Below are 20,324 nucleotides of genomic sequence, written 5' to 3'. Positions count from 1 at the left end.
TATTATTGTCTGCATATGTATAGTATTGAGATTATTAATGTTATATATATATAAGGCTTCAATACATCCGACTGAAGTCTATGTATGCAATTCTTTTAACACCAATAGTAATAGTACCTTGTGTACCAAGCTTTATTGCGGAGGAATTTCTTTCTTTCGGCAACTTCCTCTTTGATGATCTCAATATCAATATTTACCCTTCCTGTATCGAGGTCGACTTCACTTAGTTTCTTAATGCCCCACCATTTTCCAGTGGTAATTCGGAAGTAACATTTATGAGCGGCAAACATGGCAATTAGGATCAATGCACAGAGGTAGTTTTTGAAAAATGCCTCTGCACGCGATTTAGAGTCCTTCCAACCTTCCACTGGCCATAATGCAATGTAGAATTGGGCCACAAGGGTTAAAAAATTCAAAACGCCTGCATATACGGATCCCCACACACCCACTGAACTAACGAACTGCAGCTCATCCAAAGATTTGTTTTGAGCTTTCATTGCCAATCTGAAGCGAACATGGGATACGTTTATGCTCAACCAAACCACACATGTTGCCAAGCCTGCAATAGCCATCAACCATGAAAACACATTAGATATGGAACTGAACTTGACCAAAAAGGCCAGAAGTCCAAAGATGGAATTGGCTAGGATGCCAACTAGTGGCCTGCCTCCACGGTCGACGTAACCAAAAATATGCGGGATAAGCCCCTGATGTGCCATGGAACACAGGGTTCTGCTTGATGCGAAGATACAGGAGTTGCCTACACTTAGGATACTGACCAAAATGACACCATTAACTATGTGGGGAACAACTTTGACGTGATGGAGATACAAAGCGAGGACGAAGGGGGAGTTTTCAGCACTAGAACCACCCAGCAAGTTCTCGTTAGTGTATGGAACAAGGAAACCAACTAGAGTGAGCGACACCAAGAAAAAGAAGAGGATTCTCCAAAATATTTGTTTAATAGCATGGGGGAGTTCTTTGGGATCAGTTTCGCCAGATGCCAAACAAGTCATCTCAGACCCACCCAACGAATATGAAGCAGTTACCATGACCGCCGCAACTCCTTTGAAACCATTTGCTAGGGGACCCGGGTCGTGCCAGTACCGACTACCCACATATTGGTGTGTAGGTCCACCACCTAAAATTAATACAATACACAGTATAATGAAACCACAGATGGTAATTACTTTTACCGAAGAAAAGATAAATTCAGCTTCTCCAAACCCACGCACGCCAAGCAGGTTGATAGACACAATCATTGTGTAAAATAAAGCAACCCAAATTATTGGGTCGACCGACTGCGTCCAAAACCTCATCGTTATGCAACTAGCAATAATTTCCAAAGGTAATACGAAGAACCATTGCATCACATAAATAGATGATATCACAAAACTAACACTTGGATCTAAAAATCGGGTAGAATAATCTGCAAACGCACCCACAACGGGAAGTCTAACCGTAAGCTCACCAAGACCATGAATCGTGCCAATCATCTGCGTGCCCGCAAGAGTCCACCCAATTATTAACGCAAGGGGACCTCCCGTAGCCAACGCCTTCCCAGAACCCACAAAAAGACCAGTTCCAATAGAACTACCAATAGCAATCATAATCAAATGTCGAGATTTTAACGCTCTCTTCATGTTGCTTGGATCAAAAGATCCATCAACTGGCGGTTTAAATGAATCAATAACCCGCTGCACCACATTTCTCTTCCTTTCTTCTGTACTTCCATTTAGCAGGCTACACTTCCCAGACTCATACGTATATTCATTATGGGATTTTGTATTCAACTTAGAATCAGAACATGTCTCTGTACTACTGCTGCCCTTGCGCTCAATATCCATCTCCATTGCCAAGTTTCTATCGGTCATCTCAATAACCCGGCCTTTTACCCTCTGACGCTAGTTTAGTATTTACTGTCACCACAACTCCGTGAACGAACTCCAACCTTTAACAACACAAAAAACTCCTATATGATAACTAGCTATCTATAAATATAACTTCCCAAACAACTGCTCTTACATCGTAGGATCATTTAGTCACATTAATACAACGTTCTTTCTCCATTCCTATTCAGAGCCTATAAAAAGAAACGTTACGTAACATATTGCCGTATGATCTGAAAATCCAACTGAGTCTTTAAGTAAGCCCTACATGCATGAGCTCGGTTCTCGAGATTTCCAACGTCAGCATTGGTGCAGTTCAACGATATAACTAGGACATATTAATATTTTGTTGTATGCGCCCGCAGAATCAGACCGTTAGATAAATACTATCTGCATAATATATATATACGATTCTATATGTACAGTATGCAGATTATGTAATCACAATTTGCCTAAATATCCAGGTCACATGACCTAGTATCACGAAGGACGAAATGGCAAATTTTGAACGAACGAGAGATGAGATTGGGCTAACTCTAAATGTATACTCAAACTTTGAGAATAGTCCAGTAGATATATGCATATATATGTGTATATATACATCTAAGGGACAGTGACGGTATTTATGACAATTATTAAAAAGAGACTTTCGGAAGGGCTTACCGTCACACAGAAAGTATTTGTCAGATCACGTAATGGAGGTGCTACGAAGGTTGTGCGTGAACACTATTTGAGAAATGATATTCCATGTTTATCAAGAGCATGTGATGAATGCAATGAGATTGTTGTACCAGATGCAGTGAATGAATTGCCTCGATTTGTTCTGTCGGAAACACCGTTGTCTTTGAAAGGGGTTGGGAAACATTATGTGGTGGTGGATACCAATGTAGCACTGCAGGCAATTGATTTGTTGGAGAACCCAAAGTGCTTTTTTGATGTGATTGTGCCTCAGATTGTTTTAGAGGAAGTGCGAAACAAGTCTTATCCTGTGTATACTCGATTGAGAACTTTGTGTCGGGACAGTGATGATGTCAAGAGGTTTATTGTGTTCCACAATGAGTTCAATGAGGCTACCTTTGTTGATCGCCAGAAGGATGAGTCGATCAACGACCGAAATGATAGAGCGATTAGGAAGACTGTTGCATGGTATAGTGAGCATTTAAAGGAACATGGGATAACCGTGATTCTTGTGACGAATGATCGCCTCAATCGTGAGGTGGCGTTGAAAGAGGGGCTGGTAGCCAAATCGTTACCAGGATATGTTGATTTGCTTCCTAACTGTGATGAACTCAAAGATTCAATTCCTAACATGGACTCCTCTGTGAATATTGATGAAGATCAGGAGGCTAGGTCAGAATTTAATTTCCCCGAATATTATACAACATCAAGAATTATGGGTGGTTTGAAAAATGGATCTCTGTACCAAGGTGTGATTCAGATCTCTGAATATAATTTCCTAGAGGGCTCTATTTCGTTGCCAAACTTTTCGAAACCTGTCTTAGTCGTGGGCCAAAAAAACTTGAATAGAGCTTTTAATGGAGACCTAGTTGTTGTTGAGTTGCTTGCTAAAAGTGAGTGGAAGGCACCATCGAGTGTTACCTTGGATTCTGAACATTACAATGTTAATGAAAACCCAGATGATGATTCAGGAGGTGGAGCGCAGGATTCTAGTTCTGTTATAATCTCAGACAAGCAGCGTAGATTGCTTATTCAGGACGCAATTCAAGCACAGAAGACGAAAAAGATTCAACCGACAGCCAGGATTGTAGCTATCACCAGGAGATCTTGGAGACCATATGTTGGCCAAATTGCTTCCAGCTCTGTAGATCTGCAAAACGGCCGTACACAAAATGTTTTTGTTATCTTAATGGATAAATGTTTACCAAAGATTAGGATACGTACGAGACGCGCGAAAGAATTGTTGAATAAAAGAATAGTAGTTTCTCTAGACAGCTGGCCAGCAACCTACAGATATCCACTGGGCCATTTTGTTAGAGAGCTGGGAGAGATAGAATCTGCTCAGGCAGAAACTGAATCGTTGTTACTTGAGCATGATGTGGAATATAGACCTTTTTCTAAGAAGGTCTTAGAGTGTTTGCCCTCTGAAGGCCATGATTGGAAAGCTCCCGTTGATTTGCAAGATGCTGATGCTATTGCTAAAGATCCATTGTTGGCCAAGAGGCGTGATATGAGGGACAAGTTAATATGCTCTATCGATCCTCCAGGATGTGTTGACATTGATGACGCCCTACATGCGAAAAAGCTCATCAATGGGAACTGGGAGGTTGGTGTGCATATTGCAGATGTCACCCACTTTGTAAAGCCAAACACGGCTTTAGATGCGGAGGGTGCTTCAAGGGCTACTTCCGTTTATTTAGTCGATAAACGTATCGATATGCTGCCAATGTTGCTAGGTACTGACCTATGTTCCCTAAAAGCGTCCGTTGACAGGTTTGCATTTTCTGTCATTTGGGAACTGGATAATGATGCTAATATAGTTAGTGTTGAGTTCACTAAATCGGTTATTAGATCCAGAGAGGCATTTTCGTATGAACAAGCACAGCTTCGAATTGATGATCCTAACCAGAATGATGAGTTGACGTTGGGTATGCGAGCTCTGTTGCAATTGTCTAAGAAACTAAAGCAAAAGAGGCTCGATGCCGGTGCGTTAAATTTGGCTTCACCTGAAGTCAAAGTACATATGGATAGCGAAACATCTGACCCTAGTGAAGTTGAAATCAAGAAGTTACTGTCTACCAATTCTTTAGTTGAAGAATTTATGTTGTTAGCTAACATCTCAGTGGCTAGAAAAATCTACGATTCTTTCCCACAAACTGCGATGTTAAGAAGGCATGCTGCCCCACCTTCAACTAATTTTGAAAGTTTGAATGAAATGCTGCAAGTAAGGAAAAACATGTCGATCTCATTAGAATCGTCCAAGGCATTGGCGGACTCTTTGGACCGCTGTGTGGACTCTGATGACGTATATTTTAATACTTTAGTTCGTATTATGTCTACTAGGTGCATGATGGCAGCCCAGTATTTTTATTCAGGTGCCTATTCTTATTCTGACTTTCGTCATTATGGTTTGGCTGTTGATATCTACACTCATTTCACTTCTCCGATTAGACGTTATTGTGACATTATTGCTCATAGACAGTTAGCTGCGGCAATTGGTTATGAATCTTTGGACTTATCACACAGAGATAAGCAAAAAATGGAGATTATCTGCAGAAACATTAATAAGAGGCATAGAAATGCCCAATTTGCAGGCCGGGCAAGTATAGAGTACCATGTTGGACAAGTGATGAGAAATAATGAGTCTATAGAAACTGGATATGTTATCAAGGTCTTCAACAATGGTATTGCCGTGTTAGTTCCAAAGTTTGGAGTTGAAGGATTGATTTTAGCTGAAAACTTAACCACTGACTTTCAGACTCTTGATTTCGTTGAAGAAGAATTCAAGCTATCTTTCCGAGACAAGTCAGGCTCTTCGAGGGAGATACGTGTATTTGATAAGATTAAAATACATGTGAAATCGATTCTTGATCCTATTACTAATAAGCGTAAAGCCCAGCTGCTATTGAAATAGACTAAAACATGAATAAAGTATAAAGCTTTAATAAATATTTAATCACAGATCACTTATACTAATGTCTTTTGACAACACCTGCAGCATCTGCAGCTTCTAGAATATAATTCTTGTAGTCATATATGTTGCCGTCAAATCTCTTAACAGTACCTTTCTCAGAGACCCATATTTCATTGCAAACACTATCGATAACAGAAATATCATGTGAAACCATCAAAACTCCACCGGAGAAGGCCTTCAAAGCGTCTACTAGGGCATCAAGACCTGCTGTATCTAAGTGGTTTGAAGGTTCATCCAAAACCAAAATATGGGGGTTGTTCAAACACAAGGCTGCAAAAGCGACCCTAGACTTCTGACCACCTGACAGTAATTGTATTCTTTGCAAACCTAGCGAACCAGTAATGCCGAACGCACCTAAATGACGCCGGTATTCTTCGTCACTTTTACCGGGGAAATTTTTGGACATCCAATCCACTGAAGACATCGTTAAATCCATCGAATCGACATGGTGTTGAGTAAAATAACCAATTCGTAGTCTTGGATTTCTCGAAACAAACCCACTTAAAGGTGTTAATTGTTCCATCATAATCTTCAACAGCGTAGTCTTACCACAACCGTTCGCACCAACCAAGGCAATTCTAGAATCCATCTGAACATCCAAACTGACGTCCTTTAATAATAATTGGTCTTCATAACCAAATGAAACTTCTTGAAGTTGAATAATAGGTGGCGATAGCTTTTCACAGTCTGCGAATTTAAAGTTGACGGACTTTTCTTCTTCTGGGGGTTCCAGCACAGGTAGTTTTTCCAATTTTTTGATCCTGGATTGTGCCTCTTGCGATTTCGCCGCATTATATCTATATTTATCAATGAATTCTTGCAAATGCTTTCTATAAGCCATTTGATTTTCATACTCTCTAAGAGCATTCTTGCGACGTTCTTCTTTAGTGGAGTAGAACGAGTCGAAGTCTTGTCCCCTGTAATAATCTAGACGTTCGTTGTGTTGATAAATGATATCAGTTGCGACCTCATTTAAAAAAGCACGATCATGGGAAACAACCAGCACTGTTGCGGGATATGTCTTCAAATAATTAGATAGGTATGCAATAGAAGGAACATCCAACATATTAGATGGTTCATCCAATAGTAACAAGTCTGGCTGACAAAATAATGCTCTTGAGAGAGAAAGTCTCATCCTCCAACCACCAGAGAAAGAATTTGTTGGCTGCTGTTGAGCCTCTGTGCTGAAACCTAACCCATACAATATAGAGGCAGCCCTAGCTTCTGCTTTGTCAGATTCCATATCTATTAATTTATCAGAAATTTGTTGTAGATGCGATTCCAAATCTTCCCGTTCGTTATCCAGTTTTTTAACCTCCAAGCTCTCCTCATCAAATTCAGTTCTTAATTTTTCAATCTCTTGGAGTCTCTCATTTATCTTGTTTTCTTCACTTAGCAATTGTTTTCTCCACACATCTGCATCCAATACACTCTGAAGAACTTTAGTCTCATCACCTTTTAATTCTTGCTCGACATGTAAAATAGAAATATGTTTTGGAACATTTAGTTCTCTTTTAGATAGTGCTTTTAACAGTGTAGATTTACCAATACCATTTTGACCCACTAGACCGTACCTTCTGCCAAAAGCCAACGTCAGTTGAGCATCAGAAAGAATTCTTTGACCATCGCCAACATATAAATCAAAGGTATCGATCTTGATATCTTTGGACTTGCCTGCTCCTGAACCAAACTCCAACGGGTTAATCTTCATATAAAAGGTATCATAATCTTCCTCCCTCTGATCATTAATTAACTTTGAAGCCTCGTATTTAACAAATTTATTGTTTCTCTTTGCAACCTTCTTGGCAATTTTCTCCTCAGCCTTCTTTAACTTCTTCAAATCCACCCTTGTCTCTATCTTCCGCCCAGTATGTTCAATATCACCAGTGGCACCGAATATTGCCAAAGTATGTGACTTTTGGTCCTGATTTTGTAGAACATTGATATCCAATAGCCGTTTCGAAGTATCACCAGTCAGCTCCAACTTGGCCTGATTTTCCTTTAATTGGTTGAATAACCGTTCCTTCACCTGATTAACCAGGTTATCCACTTTTTCTTGAATAGCTCCGGAATCAACAAGTAGCGTTTCTATAAAAGCAACCTCACTATCCAAATCCAACTGTTTAGCTTGAATTGCATCCAACGTAGCGCCAGACAAATGGTTCAAGTAACCAATCACATAATCTGTAACAGTAGTATCAACTTCAGGGGCAGCTTGACGCACCTGGGAACCAATTGTTGACATTCTAAAAAGTTCGCTGATCACTTAGTGAATCGCTCGTTCTATGCAGACATGTGTATGGAGCATTTCATGTTAAATTACGGAAAAGTTTTCATAAGCTTATTTATTCATCAGCACCAGGTTGCAAAAAATGCGCAAGCCCGGAATCGAACCGGGGGCCCAACGATGGCAACGTTGGATTTTACCACTAAACCACTTGCGCGGGAATTCCTACCCGCTTTGAACCGTTCCAGATCCACGTTTTACAGAATGCCCATGTGACATGTCGTAAAATCAAAAGAGAAGCTAGAATACAAGATACCAGACCAAGGAGCAGAGGGAGTTGAGCCAGATTAGAGACTGTAGAATGGTAACTGATCATCAACCTAAGTATTGGCGGGCACGTGACGAGATACTCCAGCCAGCACGTGACCCCAACTAGTGGCCTCGACATTTGGTAGCGCCGCGCTGACTTAAATTAAGACTAAGATTAACCGCGGAAAGAGATGCTAGATTTTATAGGTATCTATCAAGCAAAGCATTATTGCTAACCTTACGATTAAGCATTAGTTCACCAGCCAGCTTCACCTCCACTTTACCGGAGTTAGGTGTAACAGAAACACGATTGAATACTTGGCCTAGTCAACCAGACCAAGCTCTTATGGTCGCTGCACAAGTTGCACATGTGGCTAATAAAATGGGCTCCAGAGGTTACATCGACGTATACACAGGCCACGAAGTCGTGGTTGTGACTACAAATGATGCCGCGGAAAGACAACACCGGGTTGATTGCACTAGAGACTTACCAGTTGAGTATAGGTGATGTCGATATTTTCACAGGTGGTATTAACCATTGGGCACATTTCACTGGCGATGGCGGATGCGATAACGGACCGCGTACTACGCCGGCATCAAATTTCGCGAGGTACGAAATTGTCCATTTAGCTGCTTTGTGTCCGGAGCAGCTGATCACTGCGGTTGAATTGTTGGTGGAGGAGGAGAAACAGGGTAGCGATGACCAGACCTCAAGCTATCACGTGACTTAAGCTGATTGCGTTCTACGACGGTCGGGTTCGTAAAAGGTGATCGAACTACCAAAGCACCAATCTCATGTGAATAGTGGATCTATACAATTCGAACTTATATGTTCAGGTTATGGCCCTAATATATTTCATTATTCACATCGTATTTTGCAATAATAAAATGTTGTTTACTTCTCTTCAATTTAATATTTACATTAAATAAATTTATATAAGGATTATTAATCAGAGATATACGATGTTGTAAAATAACCATTAAGTTAGCAACTGATTTATAAGTGGCAAGAAGTTGCCTTTAATACGCAGCATATATTAATGTAATCTAACATAACCAATCATAAGAAGGATATAAAATATTTGGTTATGTTTAAGTAAAATTATTAGGATTAAAAATATAATGTCGACATGATTGATTATAGAGAAGCTTTAATTAAACCACTAAATTGTTGCGCTAGAGAATAATTTAGGGATAAATTTAGGTATTTTTCAGTCATATTTCGCCCTGGATAAAGGTGCAGTCGGACTCAAGTATGTATTGAACACTTTGTCCCAATACCAAGAAGTCACACCAAATCCAAGTTCATAGTTTTTGTAATGATGTTCTAGGTGATATTTCTTCAACTTTCTCATGAACGGTGGTAGTTTGCGATGGTGAAGGAAGTAGTGCGTGACATCGTAGCCCACATAGCCAAATAACCCTCCAGCAAAACCAGCACAAGCACAGTAGTAAGGCAAAATAGAAAACACCAGTTTGTAGAAAGGGTAACACAAGGCCAAGAACAAGGCCGGAGGCATAACCAATCTGTACTTATCCATAGGCAAATAGTGATGGATACCGTGTAGTAAGAAATGAAGAGTAAAGACAATATTAGATTCGGGCATCCTATCATCAAAGTGGAACAAAAATCTGTGTAGTCCGTATTCAATTAATGTCCATACAAAGACACCAACACCAAACAAAAACAAAGCCAAAGGGGTGGATATGTTGAGTAGAGCCGTTCTGATGTAATAAATGACACACGGGTACCAGACGATTGGTATGACCCACCAAGAAGTCTTAGATAAAGGTTCCAAGAAGTTACCAAATAAGGGAGCAGATTCCTTCCCGTAGTGCCGTGGCCTGTGAACCTGATCAATGTAGAACTCCTTCGTAAAGTTACCGAACAACACCTGCATAAACAAAGGCTTGTCCAAATCTAAAAAATGGTGCTTCTCATAATCAGTTTTAAAGTCTGTCGCAATGGCTAATTTCTCCTCTGTTGGCAATTTCTTCACAAAACCTGAATCCACCCTGTTACCGTTGGCTGGCTTAACTTCTACAACATGGTTAGCGTTGGTCAACAATTTCCTCTCCTCTTCACTCGTTGCCAAATACCCTATCAAGTAAGCATCGGATAAAAGCTGATGAGCTAAATCAGTTGGTTCATCGGTCTGCATGTCTTTTAACAACTGAGTGACATCTTGGCCGGCATGATCCAAAACATATTGATATCCCTCTGGATTTTCATCCAAGAACTTCGAAACATTGTAGATCTTCCTCTGATCAATACTGACCCAACACTGGTTGGGTTTAACGTGCTTTTCAAACTCTGATTTAGAGTACAAAGGTAACGTTTTGCAGCTAGAAGACATATATTACCAAAGCTAATTTATTAGTCGCTGAAGAAATATCCAAAAAAATTTTTTTACTAAATCGTAAACTGCGTGAAGTCCTATAACTTATATCGTAAGAGGATCTGAAGGATAAATATTCCTCTATTAAATATGTTAACAAGTGAACTATTTAGGTGGTCATATATAGTTTCGATTACCATATAAGTCAAACATAAAGTTTCCGCATTGTAGTCACGCCCTACGATCGCGTGCGATATTGCGCATTAGAAGCTTAACCCTTATAGATCGTCGACAATCGACAATTAAGCATCCGTGAAAAGCTCTGAGTCGATGCCGTTACTGCAATTTGGTGCATGATTTGTAATAATCTTTTTTTTCATTAGTTCTTGTAGTTGTTAGTGATAGTTATCGATTCTAGACGCGCGCAACTAAAGGAAACGTCAACAAGCAACGACAATCGTTTAACACCTGAATTAGTATTCAGCATAGTGATAAGCATTGTCTTGGCTTTGTTGATAATTTTAAGCCTAACACTCCGATAATAGTGACAATATTGCTCAATATGAAAATAAAGGTGATATTTGGCATTGATAGGCATTCAACAATATCTATATATTACTTATCATTTTTGCTAATGATATAAACCGAACTATCTTTGTTCGAATATGTTTAATATCTCGAGATAAGTCATTAAGAATGATTGAGAGTTCTTTATTTTAGGTAAATTGCTATCTATACCTGTATGGGGAATCATGCTATGGTTATGAGTAATGGAATAATCTTGGATTTTATTGGTCGGTTATGAAACATATACGCCATGTTATCTAGTCTTTTAATCTGTTAACGGTTCCTCGAGCACATTATCAAGAGGATTTTTGGCGACAAAGTTTTTAACTTGGTTTACAATCGAACTTCTCTCCTGGCTTACCATCAAAACAATAAGGCCATCGCTACTAATCTCATACTTTATGTATCCTTCATTCGGCAAGCAGATCTCCTCATCAAACTTGTCAAACCATTTGTTTAGTACATCAAGCTCGTCAACCTGCATGGGCAGCACAACCTCGTCGACAAAGTCATGTGTAGCGTTTGCTTTGATATTCTCATCTTTAGACTCAGGAATTGCTTCCTCGAGGAGTATCATCATACGATAAAAATTATCCGCAGACATTGCTCGCATTCAACTCTTTTCGTAAAGCACAGGTGCAGATGACGCTACCAAGGTACTACTAGCTAAGCGTCTTGCAAAGAAGTTCGATGAGCCAGAAGATGTATGCAGATGAAAAATTTGGCTTCGCTGCGCACGCACAGCATACACCCATGCATCATGGACTGGCATCCACGAAGCGTATGTATGCACTTGATATATCTTCCCACTAAAACCAATACAGATAGGCCTGTAACTTGACAAATGTATCGTTATCTCCTTGAATGAAAACTTCCGAATCATATATATGTATTGCTTTATCTAACAGATGCCAGACCTTGATCCGATGTTCGCTGTACCTTTGATCCGAGTAATCATTACACTTAGGAGCACCAATGGCACCGCCGGAACCTCAATAGTATCTCTATTACCTTATGTATTCATGCCCATGTTTTTTTCCTCCTCAATCTGTTGTAAGTACAAACTGTGGTTCACCAAATTCAGATATGAATACATGAAGTTACTTAATAGCACTTGTTGTCGTAATTCACGTTTGGGATCACTTAGCTTCAGATGGCTTAGTCTGTAAATGGCTCTTTCGGCGTATATTGGCAGCCTATGGTCAAACATTATCACTGTAGATATCGTTAAAGGAGGCAACGGGAAACCAAAGGCACTGGGGGTAAACTTCATCGGAGAATTCGGTTTTTCGGGCCTTATAACATCGTCGAACGTCAGCTCACGTGGAGGTAGAGCATATTCTGGTTCGCTGATTTTCCTGACCAAGGAATCATTTTGTTCCACGTTGGGGGAAGATTCTGGTTTTTGTGAAGCCGATAGCAATTTAGTCGGTAAGCCATCTCGTTGCCCAAACTCTACACCCTGGTTTTCATCCTTCAACGGACCAATAGAGGATTCAGGTTGGGAACTTGTTACAGGTCCAGAGGCGTTTAAATTTGGGTCTACTTGTGGTTGCTGCAACTTTTGTTGAAGTTTATCGTTAACACTCCGCACTGGCGTTGAATGATTTTCTTGTTTTGGCGAATCCTTAGAGCTTTTCACATTTACTGCGGGCTGTAAGATCGCTACATCATTGGTGGGCTTTGAAAGGGCAAGATCTGATGCTCCGTTTAAGTTTCGGGATATATTATTATCTAAAATAGGCTCAGATGATGTATATTGTGTATTGGTACTTCCATGAATCTTCGGTATATTTGGATGATCAGCAGCAGACCGCCTTCCGTTTTCTTTCTTAGTTGCAGAATAGGGCCGTTTATGTTCATGACTACTTTTCACTTTAGACTTAGCTGCTCCATCTAAGGGTTGATGTAAAGACGTCGTAACGTTCTGCTGCCCTGGAGCCGCCTTCTTCTTGAATATCTTCATGAACTTTTTTTCCAACTTTTCCTTTTTTTTGCGTTGCTGTGGCCTTAGATCTTGACCAGGTTCAGCTGGCGGCAGTTTTTCCACGAGTGCTTCCGAGGTATGCATTATAGCCATCTCCGGAGACGGCAGCTTATGACGATTCCTGGAGTGGTTTACTTTTCTGTCCACACGTTCAGGAGATGGTGCTGACTGCACAGAGACAGCAGGAAAATTTTCATTACTATTCCCCTTTTCGAATTGTAGTTGATCGGAATTTGAATCAGAGTTGTCTGTCTCCGAAGGTGTCCGTTTGTTGTTAAACCAATTCCAACCTGGTTTCTTCTTCTCCCTAGACTTTGTTGAGTCCTTAGCGGGTAAGTTTGCAGGAATTGTTCTTATGGGAGACTTTGATATAAGGCTAGAAGTTGAAGTGGCATCAATTGGTGGATTGCTACTAGGTGAAGTAGTTGACGAAGATATAGCATATGTATCTTTTTTAGAGTGTCCACAGGATACTTGTGCTGGAGAAACAGTATAACTGGCACCCGACATTTGTGTGGATGGCGATGTCAAATCGTCACTCACATATTCATCAGTATCTGTTGTGTTATAATGATCGTAAATATCATTAATAGAATTTGGGGATTGAGGCGTAATGCTTGCGTCCCATGACTGAGGAGGTTGGCCCTCTTTAAAAACATGAGCATCTTTTAAATGATTTGCTACTTGTTCTTGTGCATATTCAGGAAGCGATGGAAGTAAAGACCCAGATTCAAGTAAAGGTAAGCTATCACCACTTGGAGACCTTATCCTATATGTAGCGAATTTACTTCTTCTCAGTGATGATCCCTGCGAGATTGATAACCCATTTTTTGTAAGGATGTTGGAAGCATATTCTTCATCTATTTCATCATTGGATGCAACATCTGTGTTGGTGAAATTCCTTCGGTCTGTCGCAGCGGGAGTACCAATACCTAATGTTCTTGCCAACGTAATAGCGTCACTATCAGTCAAGCCTGCATTGTTAGAGATACGGGTTAACTCCTCGGTAATCTCCTTCAAAGATGAAACTCTTTTACGTTTAGATATTGGCGTTTCAGTATTTAAGTCCTCATCAGAATTTGGGTCATCTATGTTTTCTGCCTCTGTGAATGATTTTCTTAGCCTAGAAGGCTTTCTAACGAGTGAGTTTTTAGAAGGAATGGCTTCATGAGCGCTGGTTGAGTTCGTCTGACTCAGCTGGTAATTAGAATTCGGATTCTTTTCGAGCTGCTCCCTTCCAACAAGTTGTAAGTTATGCAGAGTATCAGTTACAAGCTCCAAGTAATTTTCCAGTTTAACATTCGGATGCTGGTCTGCAGGTACCCAGAGAAGATTACTTGAAAATGGTTCATTCTCGTCATTCTCCGAGGTTGGAGGGCTGTCTTTAAGAGACTTCCCAAATTTGGATCTACTGGAAGATAGACTGCTCTTTTTCACTGTAAAAGACCTGGATATATTACGCGTATACTTGCTATCCTTTTCGGCTGCTTTATCTGCAAACGTAGATTGCAGATGATCCTCGCATGTGATTTCAGCACTGTCTTCTGTAAACGAATAGGAATCGTCAGCATCGGTGACATAGGGATCAGGCTCGTTCTCCACAGAGAATTGAAATCTGTCGATCGATTCTTCAGACAGACTCCTCCTCGGAGCAGAACTCATAGATGCCGACCCTCCAAAGCGGAATTCCATCTCTGGATCAACGAGTAAATCCATGGAACCTATAGAAAGTCTCTTCAAATTCTTCACATTCTGCAATTCATTATCCAGGGATTGTGCGGCAATCAGAACTTCAGACTTTCGTTTTCCTTTGCCTGAGAAGACATCTCCTGCTGCTTCCTATGTTGTTTCTTGTGTTGTTCTATATGAAGCATTTGCTCCTGTCTGCTATGATGGATATGACGAGTCTTCCTTTTCTGTCTAACCTTGGCCGTGCAATATCGTTCTTCAGTAGTAGACGCTCCGCTAGGAGCAATAGTCTCCTCCTCGGAATTCATTAATACAAAATACTTACCAACAGAATTTCAATTACCAAATCTAAATTAACTCAGAATTAGAGTTAAACCCCTCACAGTAGTAATGCTTTGGAGGAAGGAGGAGGGGGGAAGGGAGGGAGGCACGAAAAGTTAAAAGGGGACGGGCTCCAATCTGATGTAATAAAGAACTAAACGCTGAAAAAGAAAGGCCTTTTAGTCCCCGATGGAACAATATAAAAACAGACACACTGTGATTGTCCTTGGAAAAGCTTATGTAGAGTCCTATATGCAACGTAACCCTATGGTTTGGGATGCATATAGTCCGTAGATAGACAACTGTTCTTCAAACTACGCGGACCGAGGACTTCTCGGCCTTTGCAGTAAAACGTCGCAAGTGATATATATACACTACTAGTCTTCAATGAATGCGATAATATGTGATGATATGTCATAAAAGAGGCTTCAGGAGGCCTGTTAAGGTTATAGTGATTATGGAATGGATTAGTATGTTAATAGTGTTCTTTTATTCAAAAGATTAGAATATAGAAATATAAGATAAAGTCGATGCTATTGTTCACAGAGGAATGACATACAATGAGTCGGTTAATGGTTGTAAGTAATGGTTGAAGCACCAAATGGCTAGAACTATACAGGGCGAGTAAGCGTATTTCCAAATTTGGAGCAATAGCTTTGTTAAAGGTTTCTGCTGTTTTGGATCCACTAGGAAAGTATAGTCTATTGCAGCACGTGATTTAAGACTCGGGAAGGACATGTAGTTGCAGAAGGCATGAATCAAGATACATGCGAAGAGATTTCCACCTAGCTTTAAGTAGATGAAGTTTGTAAAGCATCCAAACAAGGATGTGTATAGCATTTGGCAGATGCACGAAAACAGTATCTGGGATATGCGATGAATACCGGCTGAATACATCTCAATACCGTGATGGATATGTGCAAGGCCAAAAAAAAGAGGAGTTTCAAAGAACAAGGTTCGAGTGGATATGGTAGATCCTAGAGTCAGGTAGGTCTGGAGTATCATTGATGTATAAAAAAGCTCCTCTGTGATTGGCGCGAATATATAGTTTCTAACGCCCCATATATTGGCCAACTGTGCGGAAAGATCTGCGATTGGAGACGAATTGGGAAGTATGAGGTAATAGAGGATGTTGTCAAACAACTCTGGGCCATATAATATTGCAGTCAGGAGGAGCGCTTTTGATGTGTCTTTTATATGGCAGATTACGTCCTGCTCTAGGCTACCATTTCGGTGGTACATTCCAGGAACTATTCCAATTCTGAGAAAACATTCTTTGAAGGTAATTGTTGCATTTTTTGATAGAATAGAAAGCAGCCAAGGGACTAGAACAAGATTAAGTAGTGTTATTCTGGCCACACTTTTCATGCGCGTTTTGATTATCCTGGGATCGTTCCTTCTAGTTTCGTACTTGTTGGCATCCTTAGACGAGAAATACAAAACTGCCACATAGGAAGCAGAAATGTAGAATGAAAGCAAAGCTGCTAGAGAGATTATCATCTTGGAATTACTTTAGTAGTCTTTTTGGAGCAGTTAAATGACACCAACAAGGATGACTGGATAGGTCTTTTGTCACCATCAAGAAAAAAAATTGCAGTACAAAATCCAACGGAATAGGATAGAACAAATAATTAATGCCCAAAGTAAATAACACAAGTCTATACATCGCAGAATCTTTTTTTACCAAATATACTATGGTGAATCACATTATACCAATTAACTTCATCGCAAGTGGAATTTTGTTGAGAGACAAAGTTACGCAATGCATCTGCTCCTTTAGGGTTATTTTTCATTGCTGCCAGCCGTAGTGACTGTCTGAAGTTTTCAATTGTCTCCCAATCTTCAACAACCTCCGGGGAAATGATAAGGGGCTTTATATAGTCTTCCGTTGCTGGAATCGATGTATTTGTTATGGAAATGGAAATGTCTTTCGGAACTGGTGAACCTTGGCTATGAATCAGGCTGAAAACGAGTAACAGTAATATATCGATTTTTAGCATTATATGACAGAACAAAAATCGAACGACAGTAGTATTTTGCTAGTGGAAACAAGCCTTTTCTCATATCGATATCGCAGCTCTAATTGAACACCTAATACTATTTAAACTTAAATGTGGAAAATTATAAATATTTATTATGTCCAGTCAGGCCTATATTGGCGCTGACAGTTACAACGACGAAGTAATGACGAAGTAACGACAAATTAATCGATTGACACAAAATATGACATAAAAACCAAGAGACATAGTTTAGTCATCTGCTATTTTTGTGTTCCTGGCAAAATGGAATTTAGAACCTAGATGCAAATTGTCAATAAATCTACATTGTATGTAATCACGTGACATAACCAGTAACTACCATTGTAAGTTTGCATTTATTGCTCATACAGGTTAACCATTATTAAATCGAGCTATTAGTCTCTAACCGGATCTTCTAACAAGCCTGCAGAGGGACATTGTTTAGGATGTAACGCACGTCTGCTTCACCTCCTCCATCATCGTAATACGGGTCAGACATCGCGAGTTGCTCCCCGGGCCTTACATTCTTGATAGCTAGCGCCAACGCCCTGTCAGTATCCCAGTAGAGGAACCTGTCAACCGCTGGTTTGATTACTAACCCATTAATGTCCTGTCAATCGAACACGTAGTCATTACACTTATACCGTAAACGCCAGTCACAGTAGCTAATGCACGCCTACAGTCATTGTCTAGTTTGCGGTGAACCTTTTTCTTTTTTAGAATGGAAGTAGTATATTACTGCAATCCATTTGGCTAGTGGTCTAGAGGGAACTACTATCTAATGTAGCTTGGTTTCTTAGTTTTCTGCTACCATCCCGAAATCTCTAAACTTTTCTCTCAAGCAAGCAACCTGTAGGGTGCTGTCCGAAACAGGATGCTGGTGAGACATAACCACATTCTGGCCCTGGCTGACAGCACAATACTATCCAGCTTTCTTATATTCGCCTGATTGCTCTACTTTTTTGTCTCTTGGCCTGATTATCATTACTTTCTAAACGCTCTTTTGATTTTACGATAATCACTGTCGAGGGCCACTAGTTGGGGTCACGTGCTAGCTTGAACTTCTCGTCACGTGCCAGCTAATACTTAGGTTGATGATCAGTTACTGTTTATATAGTCTCTAATCTGGCTCAACTACCCTCTAGGGATCTAGCTGGACCTAGTATCTAATCTAATCTGTCTAGTCTGGGTCTCCTTATCATCTTCACAGTCTCCTAACAACTCTGATTCGCTGTTTCTTTGTCTTGTTATCGTGACTATCAAGATGCTTCTTAGTCTGATCATCATACTGCCGAGATGCTCTTTTGATTTTACGACAATCACGTGAATATAAAATATCAATATTATGGAGTCAAAATGCCGCTAGCACGTTATAAGGGTTCTATAGTGTAGTGGTCATCACTTTCGGTTTTGATCCGAACAACCCCAGTTCGAATCCGGGTAGGACCTTTTTTAATTATCCAGGGCACAATGTGCATTCGCACTGACGGGCTTTCTTTTCTACGTACAGGCAGTGTGTTTTTCCTTCATACTAAAAATTAAAAAGCGACATACCATTGTATTACATGGTTTTCTACGGTACCAAGGCTTGGACTACTTCAATACCTAGGATTGAGACTTGCATGCGGAGTCGAAATTGAACCATTTAATACCGTTGCATAGAAGTTCGGCGACACATACATAATGCTGCAGTCATCTCAGATCATACGTAAGGACATTGAGGCTGAATCATAGATTTACATATCAGCCACGCTTGATTAAGTTATCAATTACCATAATCAGATATAATTCCTTCCCATCTTTCTTTTCTTTTTCTTTTTCTTTTCTTATGTGTCTTTTCTTTTCTTTATCAATTACTATTCCAAATAGGGTAGTTATTGAGCACGATCTCCTTTTTATCGATTTCCGGCGTAATGAAAATTCCGATGTGCTTGATAATTCCGACGTGCATCATGTACCTGCATTTCTTGGCTGAATTTCCGCCAAGATACAGAATCAAAAGATCCAGGTCTAAAAAACAATGAAAACAATATCACAAGATGGTCCATGATATAAAAGACAATAGGATTGGTGGCGCATAACGACGGTATTATCATATTGCAGTGTGGTATGTGTAAAAGAAACGGTTCGACGTTACAGCGTTGAATCAATGTTGGTTTGGCAACCGAATAGTATTTAAAACACCATGTAATGATTAAGTTTTCTTCGGTTAAGATGATTGTTTGTGTTTGTTGAAATAAGAAAATCAGAGCTATACTCTCAGTCATTCATTACTATACTCTCAGTCACTCATTACCATAATATATCCAACTATGAAGTCATTCTTTTTGTTAACTGCCGCTGCCACCGCTGCCCAAGCTGCGGTCATCAAGAGAGAAGGTACATGTGCCTTCCCAAACGGTGAAGGTATGGTATCTGTTCAGAACCAAGGTGAAAATGCTGGTTGGGCCATGCATTATGACCAGAAATGTACATACGGTTCATGGTGTCCTTATGCCTGTGCGCCAGGTCAGTTGATGGCACAATGGAACCCTGCTGCAACTTCCTACAGTTATCCAGGTTCAATGCAGGGTGGCTTGTACTGTGATGAATCTGGTAATCTGCAAAAGCCTTTTGCAGACAAGCCTTATTGTTATGAAGGTAAAGGCACATTTATTGCCAAAAACAGTGCTGGTAGTGATGTTGCTTTCTGTCAGACTGTTCTGCCTGGTAACGAAGAAATGCTAATTCCTACTGTTGTCGGTTCCGGCTCTCAGCAAACACTAGCAGTTCCTGGTACAGATTATTGGGCTGGTACTGCAGCTCATTATTACGTCAACCCTCCTGGTGTCAGCGCGGAGAAAGCCTGTGCCTGGGGTACTAATGAAAACCCATGGGGTAACTGGTCACCTTATGTCACTGGTGCTAACCAAGACGCTAATGGAAACACTTACACCACCATCGGTTGGAATCCTATCTACTTAGAGAGTACCACTCCATTCAGAAATGAGAAGCCAACTTTTGGTATTAGAATTACCTGTGAAAATGAAGCCGACTGTGTTGGTTTGCCATGTGCCATCGACCCTAGAAAACAAAACATCAACGAGGTAGAAGGTGCTGGTAGTATTGGTGCTGGTGGTGCTGCTTTCTGTGTCGTTACCGCTACAAATGGTTCTAAAGCAAACATTGAAGTGTTCTCTGTCTAATGGTAGTGATTCCGCGAATCGAGCTATTTTACAGGCAAACCATTAAACAAAATTCAAACACAGTTTTGAGAAAATAAAAAAAACAATCTGTAATATAAAACGCACTATATAAATCAATAAAATAAACTTTATTTGATATTT

General features: G+C 40.2%; 8 protein-coding genes and 2 non-coding genes across 10 annotated transcripts, besides 2 other annotated features; 3 read left to right on the top strand and 7 right to left on the bottom strand.

Moving 5' to 3' along the window:
• Positions 1 to 95: 95 nt before the first annotated feature.
• TAT2 (aromatic amino acid transmembrane transporter TAT2) lies at positions 96 to 1,874 on the bottom strand (the record flags this gene model as incomplete). The annotated part of the gene is made up of 1 exon (XM_003645190.1): positions 96 to 1,874. One exon carries the CDS (start codon positions 1,872 to 1,874, stop codon positions 96 to 98), a length of 1,779 nt encoding a protein of 592 aa, XP_003645238.1.
• Positions 1,875 to 2,514: 640 nt separating this feature from the next.
• Positions 2,515 to 5,481, top strand: DIS3 (exosome catalytic subunit DIS3; the record flags this gene model as incomplete). Its single annotated transcript, XM_003645189.1, has 1 exon — positions 2,515 to 5,481. The coding sequence occupies one exon, from the start codon at positions 2,515 to 2,517 to the stop codon at positions 5,479 to 5,481; it is 2,967 nt and encodes a 988-aa protein (XP_003645237.1).
• Positions 5,482 to 5,539: 58 nt separating this feature from the next.
• Positions 5,540 to 7,786, bottom strand: GCN20 (putative AAA family ATPase GCN20; the record flags this gene model as incomplete). Its single annotated transcript, XM_003645188.1, has 1 exon — positions 5,540 to 7,786. The coding sequence occupies one exon, from the start codon at positions 7,784 to 7,786 to the stop codon at positions 5,540 to 5,542; it is 2,247 nt and encodes a 748-aa protein (XP_003645236.1).
• A 128-nt stretch (positions 7,787 to 7,914) lies between these two features.
• On the bottom strand, positions 7,915 to 7,985 carry Ecym_2713. The gene has a single exon. It is a non-coding gene; the product is annotated as a tRNA-Gly (tRNA).
• A 110-nt stretch (positions 7,986 to 8,095) lies between these two features.
• Positions 8,096 to 8,266: a sequence feature (soloLTR fragment).
• A 1,022-nt stretch (positions 8,267 to 9,288) lies between these two features.
• On the bottom strand, positions 9,289 to 10,434 carry SCS7 (fatty acid alpha-hydroxylase; the record flags this gene model as incomplete). The annotated part of the gene is made up of 1 exon (XM_003645187.1): positions 9,289 to 10,434. One exon carries the CDS (start codon positions 10,432 to 10,434, stop codon positions 9,289 to 9,291), a length of 1,146 nt encoding a protein of 381 aa, XP_003645235.1.
• An 814-nt stretch (positions 10,435 to 11,248) lies between these two features.
• Ecym_2711 (uncharacterized protein) lies at positions 11,249 to 11,596 on the bottom strand (the record flags this gene model as incomplete). Its single annotated transcript, XM_003645186.1, has 1 exon — positions 11,249 to 11,596. The coding sequence occupies one exon, from the start codon at positions 11,594 to 11,596 to the stop codon at positions 11,249 to 11,251; it is 348 nt and encodes a 115-aa protein (XP_003645234.1).
• A 399-nt stretch (positions 11,597 to 11,995) lies between these two features.
• Positions 11,996 to 14,686, bottom strand: Ecym_2710 (uncharacterized protein; the record flags this gene model as incomplete). The annotated part of the gene is made up of 1 exon (XM_003645185.1): positions 11,996 to 14,686. The coding sequence occupies one exon, from the start codon at positions 14,684 to 14,686 to the stop codon at positions 11,996 to 11,998; it is 2,691 nt and encodes an 896-aa protein (XP_003645233.1).
• An 834-nt stretch (positions 14,687 to 15,520) lies between these two features.
• RCE1 (CAAX prenyl protease) lies at positions 15,521 to 16,480 on the bottom strand (the record flags this gene model as incomplete). Its single annotated transcript, XM_003645184.1, has 1 exon — positions 15,521 to 16,480. The coding sequence occupies one exon, from the start codon at positions 16,478 to 16,480 to the stop codon at positions 15,521 to 15,523; it is 960 nt and encodes a 319-aa protein (XP_003645232.1).
• A 1,539-nt stretch (positions 16,481 to 18,019) lies between these two features.
• Positions 18,020 to 18,196: a sequence feature (soloLTR fragment).
• Positions 18,197 to 18,375: 179 nt separating this feature from the next.
• Ecym_2708 lies at positions 18,376 to 18,447 on the top strand. Its single transcript has one exon. It is a non-coding gene; the product is annotated as a tRNA-Gln (tRNA).
• An 863-nt stretch (positions 18,448 to 19,310) lies between these two features.
• Ecym_2707 (SUN domain-containing protein) lies at positions 19,311 to 20,183 on the top strand (the record flags this gene model as incomplete). Its single annotated transcript, XM_003645183.1, has 1 exon — positions 19,311 to 20,183. One exon carries the CDS (start codon positions 19,311 to 19,313, stop codon positions 20,181 to 20,183), a length of 873 nt encoding a protein of 290 aa, XP_003645231.1.
• Between the last annotated feature and the right edge of the window lie 141 nt (positions 20,184 to 20,324).

The sequence above is a fragment of the Eremothecium cymbalariae genome, chromosome 2 (assembly GCF_000235365.1).
Source record: "Eremothecium cymbalariae DBVPG#7215 chromosome 2, complete sequence".
NCBI lineage: Eukaryota > Fungi > Ascomycota > Saccharomycetes > Saccharomycetales > Saccharomycetaceae > Eremothecium > Eremothecium cymbalariae.
Note: the sequence above shows the minus strand (reverse complement) of the source record. Positions and strands in the feature narration are given on the sequence as shown.